The 10,910-nt window shown below is 40.7% G+C and overlaps 2 protein-coding genes across 3 annotated transcripts; both read left to right on the top strand.

Annotated features, from left to right (window-relative positions):
- Window positions 1-108: 108 nt before the first annotated feature.
- Window positions 109-5,990, top strand: LOC104805637 (nicastrin). Of its 2 annotated transcripts, XM_010530271.2 has the most exons (16): window positions 111-303; window positions 1,116-1,229; window positions 1,308-1,422; window positions 1,687-1,769; window positions 1,918-1,994; window positions 2,480-2,557; window positions 3,003-3,074; window positions 3,171-3,244; window positions 3,578-3,710; window positions 3,830-3,901; window positions 4,074-4,193; window positions 4,334-4,405; window positions 4,557-4,697; window positions 4,793-4,877; window positions 4,977-5,421; window positions 5,545-5,990. In XM_010530271.2, exons 1-16 carry the CDS (start codon window positions 234-236, stop codon window positions 5,807-5,809), a joined length of 2,016 nt encoding a protein of 671 aa, XP_010528573.1. In that variant the 5' UTR covers window positions 111-233; the 3' UTR covers window positions 5,810-5,990. The 2 variants fall into 2 exon arrangements, with proteins under 2 accessions (XP_010528572.1, XP_010528573.1); XM_010530270.2 differs by having other exon boundaries at window positions 109-303; window positions 4,793-5,421.
- A 207-nt stretch (window positions 5,991-6,197) lies between these two features.
- LOC104805635 (NADH dehydrogenase [ubiquinone] iron-sulfur protein 1, mitochondrial) lies at window positions 6,198-9,415 on the top strand. Its single transcript, XM_010530266.2, has 5 exons — window positions 6,198-6,721; window positions 7,064-7,310; window positions 7,476-7,770; window positions 7,850-8,224; window positions 8,308-9,415. The coding sequence occupies exons 1-5, from the start codon at window positions 6,301-6,303 to the stop codon at window positions 9,211-9,213; spliced, it is 2,244 nt and encodes a 747-aa protein (XP_010528568.1). The 5' UTR covers window positions 6,198-6,300; the 3' UTR covers window positions 9,214-9,415.
- The last annotated feature ends 1,495 nt before the right edge of the window (window positions 9,416-10,910 follow it).

Raw genomic sequence — 10,910 nt, 5'->3', positions numbered from 1 at the left:
TGATCCCGGTTTGGTAAGAGCCGGTATGCTTTCAATTTCGTACCGTACTCGGTTTAGCTCTAACTCCTACCGGTTATCTGTACCAGCGGGTAAAAAGCGAACCACCGCGTTTCCTTTAGTCAAACGTGATCGGAAAATCAAAACATCTACCGAAATCTCCCGTGTTATTCGGAGTTTCTCGGCCACGACCGCCCAAATTTTCTGTCGCCAAGTGAAATTTTCAGGCGACAGCCATGGCGCTGGACCTTCCTGGCCTCGTCGCCGTCGTCGTTGTTCTTCTTCTGTTTCCCATATCTCTAGCCGGTGAGTTTTCCCGGAGATTTTGTCTTTTGGCGATTCTGTTTCGCATTTGTTTCCTAGCTCTGTTACTTCGAATTTGTTGGCTTCCCGTTTCGAGGATGATGATTTCCGTGGATTGCAGTCTGGTATTTTGCTGATTTTGATTCTATAGTTTAGTTTTTTTTTTCATGTTAAGATGCTGCCGAAACCTCGTGTTTCCTTTTCATTGGTTGAGGTTTCCTTTGACATGTTGAATTCGGTTTTCCTTGTATCTACTGCAAAATTCTACTGTGTAATGTTGGATTTAGCTCTCCATCTTGAAGCAAAATTCTAGTGTGTAGCGAAGCTACATGGGCTGTTTTCCCCCATTGTGGGACTTGGGTTAAAGATCTTTGTATTGAAGGAAGCACTATAAAATTTAGATTTATCGTTTCCATACTTTTCACTGCAGTCATATTTTAGAAACTTTCTCTTCCCATAATATCTGCAATGTTGGTATTCCATGATCATATTGCCTTTTAGGGTTTTTCTTTGTGCTGCATGGTATGGCTGGCTGAGTAAGGTTATACCATAGTAACAGGCGATGTGTAGTTGTAGTTCGTTCATATTAAACATGCTGGTAAATTCGGGGTTGAAACACTGCTGTATACTTGTTGATCCCCGAGGTTGGTGTAGTGTTTCTTTGGAAGCCCTTTGTGAGATGGATTCCTTGGGTTTGATTATAGCATAAAACAAATGCATTTTACTAGGTAGGTGTTCGATATTATTTCTCTTGAAATACCCATCCGTGATTAGTTGTGCACATTTTGCTTCTTCCCTTTTTCTTCGCAATGCAGAAGAGGCGGACTCTATTGAATCTGTTCCTGATCTTCAGAAGCTCATGTACAAGGCTGTTGATGGTTATCCTTGTGTACGGTTGCTCAATCTTTCTGGAGAGATTGGGTGTTCAAGTAATATACTTTCCAAATTCTCTAGCTACGTATGTGAGTGGATCGTTTCCCTTATCTCTCATGTCTACATATTCTCAGATCCTGGACCAGACAGGGTGGTTGCTCCAATCCTAAAATTTAAGGATGCTAAAGATTTGGCTCAGCCTTATACTGTTTTGGTGACAATTGACGAGATGGAAGATTTCTTTGACAGGCATGTCTCCACTGTCATTCTCCATCATTTGTTTTTATCGCTTCATCTTTCTTATCTTTTGGTCTAGGACTTTACGATATACCTTTCGGCATATACCTTGTCATGTCAAAGGTTTTCTTCTTGAATTTGATGTTCTTTACATTTCTCTGCTATTGAAAATATACATCATAATTTTGAAATGTAGCTCTCTGTTGTCTGTGGCCTCTTACATATTCATAAGAGCCGTACTTTGGTTTTAAATGCTGTCATGCCTTTGTTTGCCAGAGTATCAAATGATTTGGGCTTTGCTAGCAACATTGGTGGTGTTCTAGTTGATTCAAGATCTAGTTCTCAGCAAAAGTCAGGAGGTAATAAGTTATCCACAAACTTTAGGATCTGTTGTTTATGCTCTCGCTGTATAATACTTTCTTCCTCTCAGTTACCTCCATTTAATCATAACAATTGATTATCTTCTCTCGTGTTCATGGTGCTAGTGGTTACTTTCATTTTTTGTAGGGTTCTCTCCTGATAAAAAGTTTCCTCAATCAGAATTTTCACCCTATGGCAATACTGATTATGAATGGAATCCAACAGTATGCTATCTCAAACTTCATCTGAATTTTTGTATTATGTTCTACTTTCGGATTTTTTTTATGGGCTTAGCTAGAAATATTCCTAATCAGCTATTCCACTTGGTTCAAGAACTTCCAAGTATTTTAATTGGGTATATGGACTTTTCATGAACCAATAATCAATTACATTTTGATCCTGGACAAGGATAAATCCTGTGACAGCGATTAGTTGAGGTTGATGAATTTTCTGTTTACTTTTTTTATGGTTTGAAGCATGATACTTCGAAAAGTAGTATGAATTGAAGCCATATATTCCTACAATTATTTCTAAAGTTTATGAATTGGTTGTGAGTTTACAAATGAATGGTTGTTCTTACTTTTCCTTTTCCTGGATGAACAGAATGTCTTGCTCAACTTGTTATTAAAGGGAAAAACGTGAATGTTACATTTAAATGCAACACCATCTTCTTTCTAACAAACAAAGCATGATGCTTTCTATTTTTCAGGGATTGGGTATTATGTGGAGAGCATACAATTTTCCTGTGTACCTATTGTCGGAAAGTGGCATATCAACTGTGCAGGAGGTAATCCTTCTAACTTACAAGCTCTGCTATATCTTTCAGAAATTTGTTTCAAATATGTTTATTCAATGTTTCCATCTCCGAGTATTACCTGCCATCTTATTTTAAATGGTTACATGTGAGAAACCTGAGAAAAAGAACTGAAGGCCTAGAGTGATTTTATAGCTGAAAGTTTCGATTAAATTCTCTTGTAAGGACATTGAAAATTTGAAACATATATATTTGTCATGTTCTTCTGCTATACGTTTCTTTTGGCATGTTGAATGTATGCTTGCCCTAGCATATGACTTTTCTCTTGTTTTCTCTCTTTTTTTTTCTTCAGAAACTTGGAATGAATTTGAATTTTCTTTTTATCTTTCTTGGTGTATGATGTCCCGTGAACTTGTCTACTTGAACATGTGTTTCGTGTTACATGATGTTAAGACTTTTGACTAATGTGATTCTACAGATTATTTCCAAGAAAGTGGAGAAGGAGAAAGCTAATACCGTTGATGTGGCCGAATTCAATATGGTTATGGAGGTATTTGATTTTAGCATTCTAGTTTTCTGTAGTTTTGATCCTTTTCTATGTCCTTTTTTGGTGACTTATTTCTCTTTCCCCTTTTTTTGGGATTAGACAACAAAGTCAGGGACACACAATTCAGAGTCTTGTTTGCGGGAAGGAACTTGTCTTCCACTGGGTGGTTATAGGTACGATTTTAAGATTTATTATTTATTCACAATTTACACATTGGTGCTTTATTGTTCTCATGGGTTAGAGTATGCTTGGGTTTTCTATAGAGAATGGCGAATGTCAATATTCCAGTGGAGTTAATAAACAAGCCATGTGAAAAGAACTTGGAGATTTAAACTTGTATGTAAATGGAGTTTGAACTTCTCGCATGGAACTAAATATTAACAACCTGCAATGAGAACAAAAAAAAATGTAAGAATGAAATTGTTATGGAAATATTTCTAATGGTGAGTATAGCCTTACGTTGACAATGGTTTACTTTTTTTTAATTTCTTTGTTGTGAAGAGCAGTGTTTGGTCCTCACTTCCACCAATTAACGTCTCATCTGCCAACAATGGAAAGCCAATTGTGCTTACTGTAGCCTCTATGGATTCTGCATCATTTTTCCGTGACAAGAGTTTTGGTGCAGATTCACCCATATCTGTGAGATCAAATAGCTGGCTTGCATTTTTCTCCTTCGCTACATTCTTTCATTCTGTAATATGCTGCCTTTTTTTTCCTCTGGTTAAGATGCAATGTTCTATCATCACTCCAACTTTCAGGGACTGATATCACTTCTGGGAGTTGTAGATGCTCTTTCTCGAGTTGATGGTTTTAATAATCTCAAAAAGCAGGTACCGATGAGTTGCATTTAAATGGCATATGAACTGGATCTTTGACTACATATTATTATGTGATATGCTAGTCTAATTAAATAATACCATGCTTATATTATCTAGTCACAGAGTGATCCTGCATTTAATTTGTTTAGATGCTGATATCTTCCTTGTGGATCCTTAAATGCAGCTGGTGTTTTTAGTTTTGACTGGAGAGTCATGGGGCTATCTCGGTAGCAGGAGGTTTTTACATGAACTCGATTTGCATTCAGATGCTATTTCTGGCCTTAAAAACACTCTAATTGAGACGGTAAGAATAATTGCCACGATCCAACAGAATAAGAATGATTGCTTGTGTTGCTTGATTAGTATTCTATTCTCTGTAAAGCTTGAACTTTGAAAAAAAGTTTAGAGACTGAAGATGTGGTTTTTCGATTGTTTGTCTAAAAGGTTCTTGAAGTAGGATCAGTTGGGAAAGGGCTGAGTCAAGGTGTCAAGACCTTCTTTGCTCACAAAACGAGGGTGAGAAGTCTTTGATGCTCTGATGCTTTACTTATTTGTGCAGTTTCATCTGCTTACATTCTCATCTGGTTTTCTAAGACTTCATATATGTGAGATCTGCTCATAGGGGTCGCAAGGAAGTTAGTCTAAAGTTTTAAGGATTCCCATTTAGGTTTCATCAGTCACAAATATGACACTGGATGCTTTCAAGCAAGCTCAAGATTCACTTGCATCACAGAACATCAAAATTCTTTCGGCTGACGCCTCAAACCCGGGAATACCCCCATCCTCTATGATGACATTCATGAGAAAGGTATGTTATGATTTCCGAGGGAATATGGAAATGAGATGAAAACATTACATAGAGAAAGTAAAGAAATTAACGAATCGAAAATTTCCCTGTGGCAGAATCCCCAGACTTCGGCTATTGTACTAGAAGACTTTGATACCAAGTTCACCAACAAGTTCTACCACAGTCACCTCGATGACTTGTGTAAGATCCATACCCTCGTTCTTTCCTTTTCGATCCCCGATCCTGTGATTGTCGTGCTCTTTTCTAATGTTGTTCCCTGTATAACTGATTTATATACAGCAAATATCAACTCTTCAGCTGTAGTAGCTGCTGCTTCAGTTGTTGCCCGTACACTTTACCTACTTGCAAGTGACAACAAAGACACAAGCAATTCTGCATTGGGGTCCATCAATGTCAACGCTTCTCTGGTTGAAGAGCTTATTTCCTGTCTTTTAACCTGTGATCCGGGCTTATCATGCGACCTCGTGAATAGTTATATCTCACCTTCGAATACATGCCCGAGCAACTACGCTGGCGTCATCCTCGGGGAACCTTCCTCCACGCCTCAACCTGCGTACGTGAGCGATATTTCCAGGTTCATATGGAACTTTCTGGCCGATAGAACATCCGATCAAAATGGAAACGCAGCCTCGGCCTGTTCAAAAGGAGTTTGTGAGAACAAAGGTGAAGTCTGCGTCAAAGCAGAGGTCGAGAAGGAGGGAACTTGCGTAATATCCACAACCAGGTAATCATCCTGGTCTTAACCCGAAGTGAAAACAATGCTGAAGCGTTTCATCTTCCCTAGATTGAGATCTCTCTATGGCCATGTTCATCAATCTTAATCCGAATTATGTTGTGATGATTGCAGATACGTTCCCGCATATTCGACCAGATTGGAGTACAAGGATGGATCGTGGATGGTTTTGGCCCCGAATTCATCAGATCCAATGGGAATGGCTGACCCTGTGTGGACGGAGAGCAATTGGAACACGATTGGAGTGAGAGTGTACGAAGTGCAGCATTCGGGTTACGACAACTTCGTACTGATCGCAGGTATCACAGTCACGACTCTGTCTTACGTAGCGATTGTGGCTGGGAAAGCTTTCATTACAAAAGCCTTGAAGCGGGACTGAGTTTATTTATTGTCGTCCGTCTCCTTCGATTCACTCTGCTCGAAAGATTCTTGTCTGGTCATTACATAAACCATCAAAGTAGGTTCAGGATCTTCATCGAACACACGTTGTTTCTAAAGTTTGGCATAACTAAGGACCTGAGAAAAATGCAACGAAAGATTTTATTATGCATTACGTAATATGTTTTCGTGTTATTCTTTCAATCAGAATAATCAGCCGATGCCTGGCGGCGTTTTAACTCATTACCACGTTTGAAAACGCCGACAGCGTTTCAACCGCCACGAGTTGAGAACCATAACAATACCAGCTTTTATTGGGCCTGAGAGGCCCAAATCAACCTCAATAGCAAAGAATAGATCCAATCAAAACATCATCTCATGTGTCTCCCACACGCTCCTCCACATTTCCACCGGAGAACCATTGAAACTCGAGGGACTGACACAAAAAGCGATCGATTCACATAGAGAGGAACAAGACACAGATCCGTGGCTATGGGGTTAGGGTTGCTAGCTTCTCGAGCACTTCGACCTGCTTCTCGCCTCCTTCATCATCACCAGAATCCTAGTTTCTTCCTCCGCTCCATCGTCTCCAAACCCGAGCTCCAATCCCCTGAATCCGCCGCCGCAGCTCAGCCGGATCCTACGCCGGATCTCCCGCCCAGGAATCCCGTAGGCGGTGCGCGAGTCCATTTCCCTAACCCTGAAGATGCGATCGAGGTGTTCGTTGATGGGTACCCGGTCAAAATCCCTAAAGGGTTCACGGTTCTTCAGGCCTGCGAGGTCGCCGGAGTCGATATCCCGAGGTTTTGCTACCATTCTCGGTTGTCGATCGCCGGAAACTGCCGTATGTGCCTTGTTGAGGTTGAGAAATCGCCGAAGCCCGTCGCGTCGTGTGCCATGCCCGCACTTCCAGGTTAGTTCGGTTAAGTTTATTGCCTTGAACTCTTCATTTCGGTGTTCTTGTTGGATTCTGGATAGTTGTTGGTTGGCCTGATCGAATTTGAACTGAGAGTTTTGGCTACTCTCTGGTATAATTGTTGATTTTAGAAAAATTCGGGATTTGGAGCTATCTTAGATCCTAGAGCTGATCCTGTTCAGCTCTTGATCCTAGAGCTGATTCTGTTTTCTTATTTGGAACTTTTTTTTCCAGTTTTGATTTGTAATTTGGATTGATTTTCCGCTGCATGAGCCGGTTTGTTTGCTTTCAGCAGTAATGTAGTATAATGCTCGACTCTTCGAAGTCTTTGTCTAACAGGGATGAAGATTAAGACCGACACACCAATAGCAAAGAAGGCGAGGGAAGGAGTGATGGAATTTCTGCTGATGAATCACCCTTTGGATTGCCCAATTTGTGACCAGGGAGGAGAATGTGATCTTCAGGATCAGTCTATGGCTTTTGGATCCGACAGAGGCCGGTTTACTGAGATGAAAAGATCCGTCGTTGATAAAAATCTCGGCCCTCTTGTGAAGACGGTTATGACTCGGTGTATCCAATGTACAAGGTTACGAGCTAAATAGTTTCTTAAGATTGGAATGAATCAGTTGTGCCACAGGCTTAACAACTGATTTTCGCCGTATTTCTTGATTCTTGGTTGAAAAAAAATGCATTTTTCGCCGTATCATATTAATGAAAGTGTTTCTTTTCTGTTTAATGTATAATGTTACAGGTGTGTACGATTTGCTACAGAAGTTGCCGGTGTTCAGGATCTTGGAATGCTAGGTCGTGGTAGCGGAGAAGAAATTGGGACTTACGTCGAAAAGCTTATGACCAGTGAACTCTCGGGAAATGTTATCGACATCTGTCCGGTAGGAGCCCTTACCTCAAAGCCCTTTGCCTTTAAAGCTCGAAACTGGGAGTTGAAAGGCACAGAGACCATTGATGTTAATGATGCTGTGGGGTCCAATATCCGAGTTGACAGTAGAGGACCAGAAGTCATGCGTATCGTTCCACGGCTCAATGAGGTATTATACTTGGATTTATGGTCGTGAACTTACCGGTATCTTTCTTTCGTCGACTGATGTTTGATCTCTCCTGTTACAGGAAATAAACGAGGAATGGATATCAGACAAAACCCGGTTCTGTTATGATGGTCTGAAGAGGCAAAGGCTGAGTGACCCAATGATCCGAGATACTGATGGAAGATTCAAGGCGGTGAACTGGCGAGATGCCTTAGCTGTCGTGGCCGATATCATTCATCAGGTCAAGCCAGAGGAGATTGTTGGTGTAGCCGGTCAGCTTTCCGACGCGGAATCCATGATGGCATTGAAGGATTTCATCAACAGAATCGGATCAGACAACGTCTGGTGTGAAGGAAATGGCGTTGGCCTTGACGCCGATCTTAGATACAGATATCTCATGAACACTAGCATCAATGGCCTTGAAAATGCAGATCTCTTCCTTCTCGTTGGTACCCAGGTGAATTTCCTCCTCTCAAATCTTAATAAAATATCAAGTCTTTTCTGTGTTTATTCACATCTTTCTGCCTGTATTTTTCTCAGCCGAGAGTTGAAGCTGCAATGGTGAACGCCAGAATCCGTAAGACAGTTCGTGCATCGAATGCCAAGGTTGCTTATATTGGCCCACCTTCGGATTTCAACTACGACTGCAACCACCTTGGGACTGGTCCCGAGACCCTCAAGGAAATCTCCGAGGGCCGTCATCCTTTCTGCTCGGCCCTCAAGACCGCCAAAAACCCCGCTATCATCGTTGGGGCAGGTCTCTTCAACAGACCTGACAGAGAAGCTGTTCTCTCTGCTGTGGAATCCATCGCGCAATCCAACAATGTCGTCCGACCCGACTGGAACGGCCTCAACTTCCTCCTCCTCTACGCTGCCCAAGCCGCTGCCTTCGATCTCGGCCTCATTCAACAGTCCGAAAAAGCCCTTGGGTCAGCGAAATTCGTCTACTTGATGGGTGCAGACGATGTAGACGTCGAGAAAATCCCCAAAGACGCCTTTGTGGTCTATCAAGGTCACCACGGGGACAAAGGCGTGTACCGTGCGAATGTGATCCTCCCGGCTTCTGCCTTCACCGAGAAAGAAGGAACCTACGAGAACACCGAGGGTTTCGCCCAGCAGACCGTTCCCGCTGTTCCGACGGTAGGTGATGCCCGGGACGACTGGAAGATCATCAGAGCTCTGTCCGAAGTTGCCGGAGTACAGCTTCCGTACAACTCACTCCATGGGGTTAGGTCGAGGATCAAGGCGGTGGCACCGAACCTGGTGGTGCAGCCGGACGAGCGGGAGCCGTCGGGTTTTGGGCCATCGTTGAAACCGGAGTGCAAGGAGAAAACGGTGAGCTCGACGCCGTTCGAGCCGGTGGTGGAGAACTTTTACATGACGAACTCGATCACGAGAGCTTCTAAGATCATGGCTCAGTGCAGTGCCCTGCTCCTTAAGAAATGATCCTAATTTTTTTTTTTTTTCTTCCAATTCCAATCCCGAAAGTGAAAGTACGGATTCCGCGGTTAAGTCTGCCTCTCTGCTTTTGTCTTTGTTTCGAGCTGTCGGTTTAGCTCTGGGGACGCCATTAACGTTGCAATAAACTCATCCCGGATTATTTTCTTATGTAGAATTTTATTGTAAAAGATTGCTTGTGACGAGGACATTTCCTTTGGGTTATTAGAAATTTACAAATTTTTTTTTTAAAATCGCAAATGCATGGTTGTCCAAAAACTGTTTCTGATGATGAGAAATATCAAAACTGACGGAAGATATTTTCTTCTGGTTAGTAACGGGGAGTTGTTGGGGAAAACAAAGACAAAGTCGGCAAAATGTGTCTGTGGGCTTCAAAGATTCACACAATCTTTGGATATCACAAGTCCCTGTCGGACCCCCCACTTCCATCTTTCCTTTTTGCAATATGAAATTTCTTTTTCGGTGGAAACTCGCATCTTTTTTTATTTGTGGTTTTGAATTGTATTTTGCTCGCACCAATACTCAGGAATATTATTCTATTTACCTTATATTATTAAAAGGTTGGGAGAAAAACAATTTATGAAACAATGATGATAATGTTATAAATTTTTCATATGAAAAACCATAAACTCATCTTGTTTTTTCCAAAGACAATTCGACATCTGCTTTCATCTCCGAAGTCGTGATCGTGAATGGTCATAGAAAATTCTAATTTCCCATAGGGTATTCAAATTATTTATTTGCCTAATTCGTTGGCCGAAAATTAAAAGGAAAGTTATGATTATCTTTCGAATTTTTTTTTACTTTAAATCATTTATAAATACAAAATTAGAAGATCTCTCCAAACATTTCATTATTTTTTTAAAGAATGTATAAAGAAACCAAGAAAAGTGGAGAGTCGGCCGAATGATCAAAAGAATAAACTAAAACTAAAAGAGGATGCCTTGTTTTACGGGGAAAGGAGCACTCTCTCTTCATTTTGATTTCTTGCCAAAGGGGGTATGAACAGAATCTCTTCATAAATATATACATACATACATACATATATATATGTATATATAATAATAATAATAATAGAAAGAGTTGTCGAATTGGTTTCGTTTAGATTCTCTTAACATAATGTAATAGGGTTCCATCATATTATGACATGATATTAATCGCAATATATTGGTCCCAAGACAAATGTATATACGTATGCATGCATGGTTCGTCGTAAGGGTCAAAGACATGGCGGTCGAGGTTGACGTCGTGTGGTCAACATCTTGTATCTCTTACAAATGCATGCTGCCGTCCCTATTCCACACAGCTTGTGATGGGGTTTGCAAGAATTATCACTTTTTGTCTTCTTCCACGAAAATGATGCGAAAAATATTTTGTTTTACTATTCAAATTTATAAAATAAATATACAAATTGCTAAGAAATTGAGCGGACAATAAATGCAACTTAATTGAGACGCCAAGTGAAAAATCCATCAAACAAATATTTATTGAGTTCTCTCTCGCCATTAAATTGCATTTAAAAGAAAATAAAACACTCCATGAATTTCATCTTAAAAAGAAAAGGGGAAACCGCGTCTCCCTATTTCTTTTTCGTCGACCCCACGCTACATATGCCTTTGTTTGTTCGCAGATATTTTCAGACTTTTTATTTTTGAAATTTAAAATGTTATATTATGTTTTTGTTC

The sequence above is a fragment of the Tarenaya hassleriana genome, unplaced genomic scaffold (assembly GCF_000463585.1).
Source record: "Tarenaya hassleriana unplaced genomic scaffold, ASM46358v1 Cleome11, whole genome shotgun sequence".
In the NCBI taxonomy this organism is placed as follows: Eukaryota; Viridiplantae; Streptophyta; class Magnoliopsida; order Brassicales; family Cleomaceae; genus Tarenaya; species Tarenaya hassleriana.
Note: the sequence above shows the minus strand (reverse complement) of the source record. Positions and strands in the feature narration are given on the sequence as shown.

Coding starts and splice junctions, on each gene's coding strand:
- LOC104805637 (XM_010530270.2), top strand. CDS start 234: ATGGCGCTGGACCTTCCTGGCCTCGTCGCCGTCGTCGTTGTTCTTCTT. Junction 3,902..4,073: donor TTAATAATCTCAAAAAGCAG/GTACCGATGAGT, acceptor CCTTAAATGCAG/CTGGTGTTTTTAGTTTTGAC. Junction 5,422..5,544: donor TGCGTAATATCCACAACCAG/GTAATCATCCTG, acceptor TGATGATTGCAG/ATACGTTCCCGCATATTCGA.
- LOC104805635 (XM_010530266.2), top strand. CDS start 6,301: ATGGGGTTAGGGTTGCTAGCTTCTCGAGCACTTCGACCTGCTTCTCGC. Junction 7,311..7,475: donor CGGTGTATCCAATGTACAAG/GTTACGAGCTAA, acceptor ATAATGTTACAG/GTGTGTACGATTTGCTACAG. Junction 8,225..8,307: donor TCCTTCTCGTTGGTACCCAG/GTGAATTTCCTC, acceptor TATTTTTCTCAG/CCGAGAGTTGAAGCTGCAAT.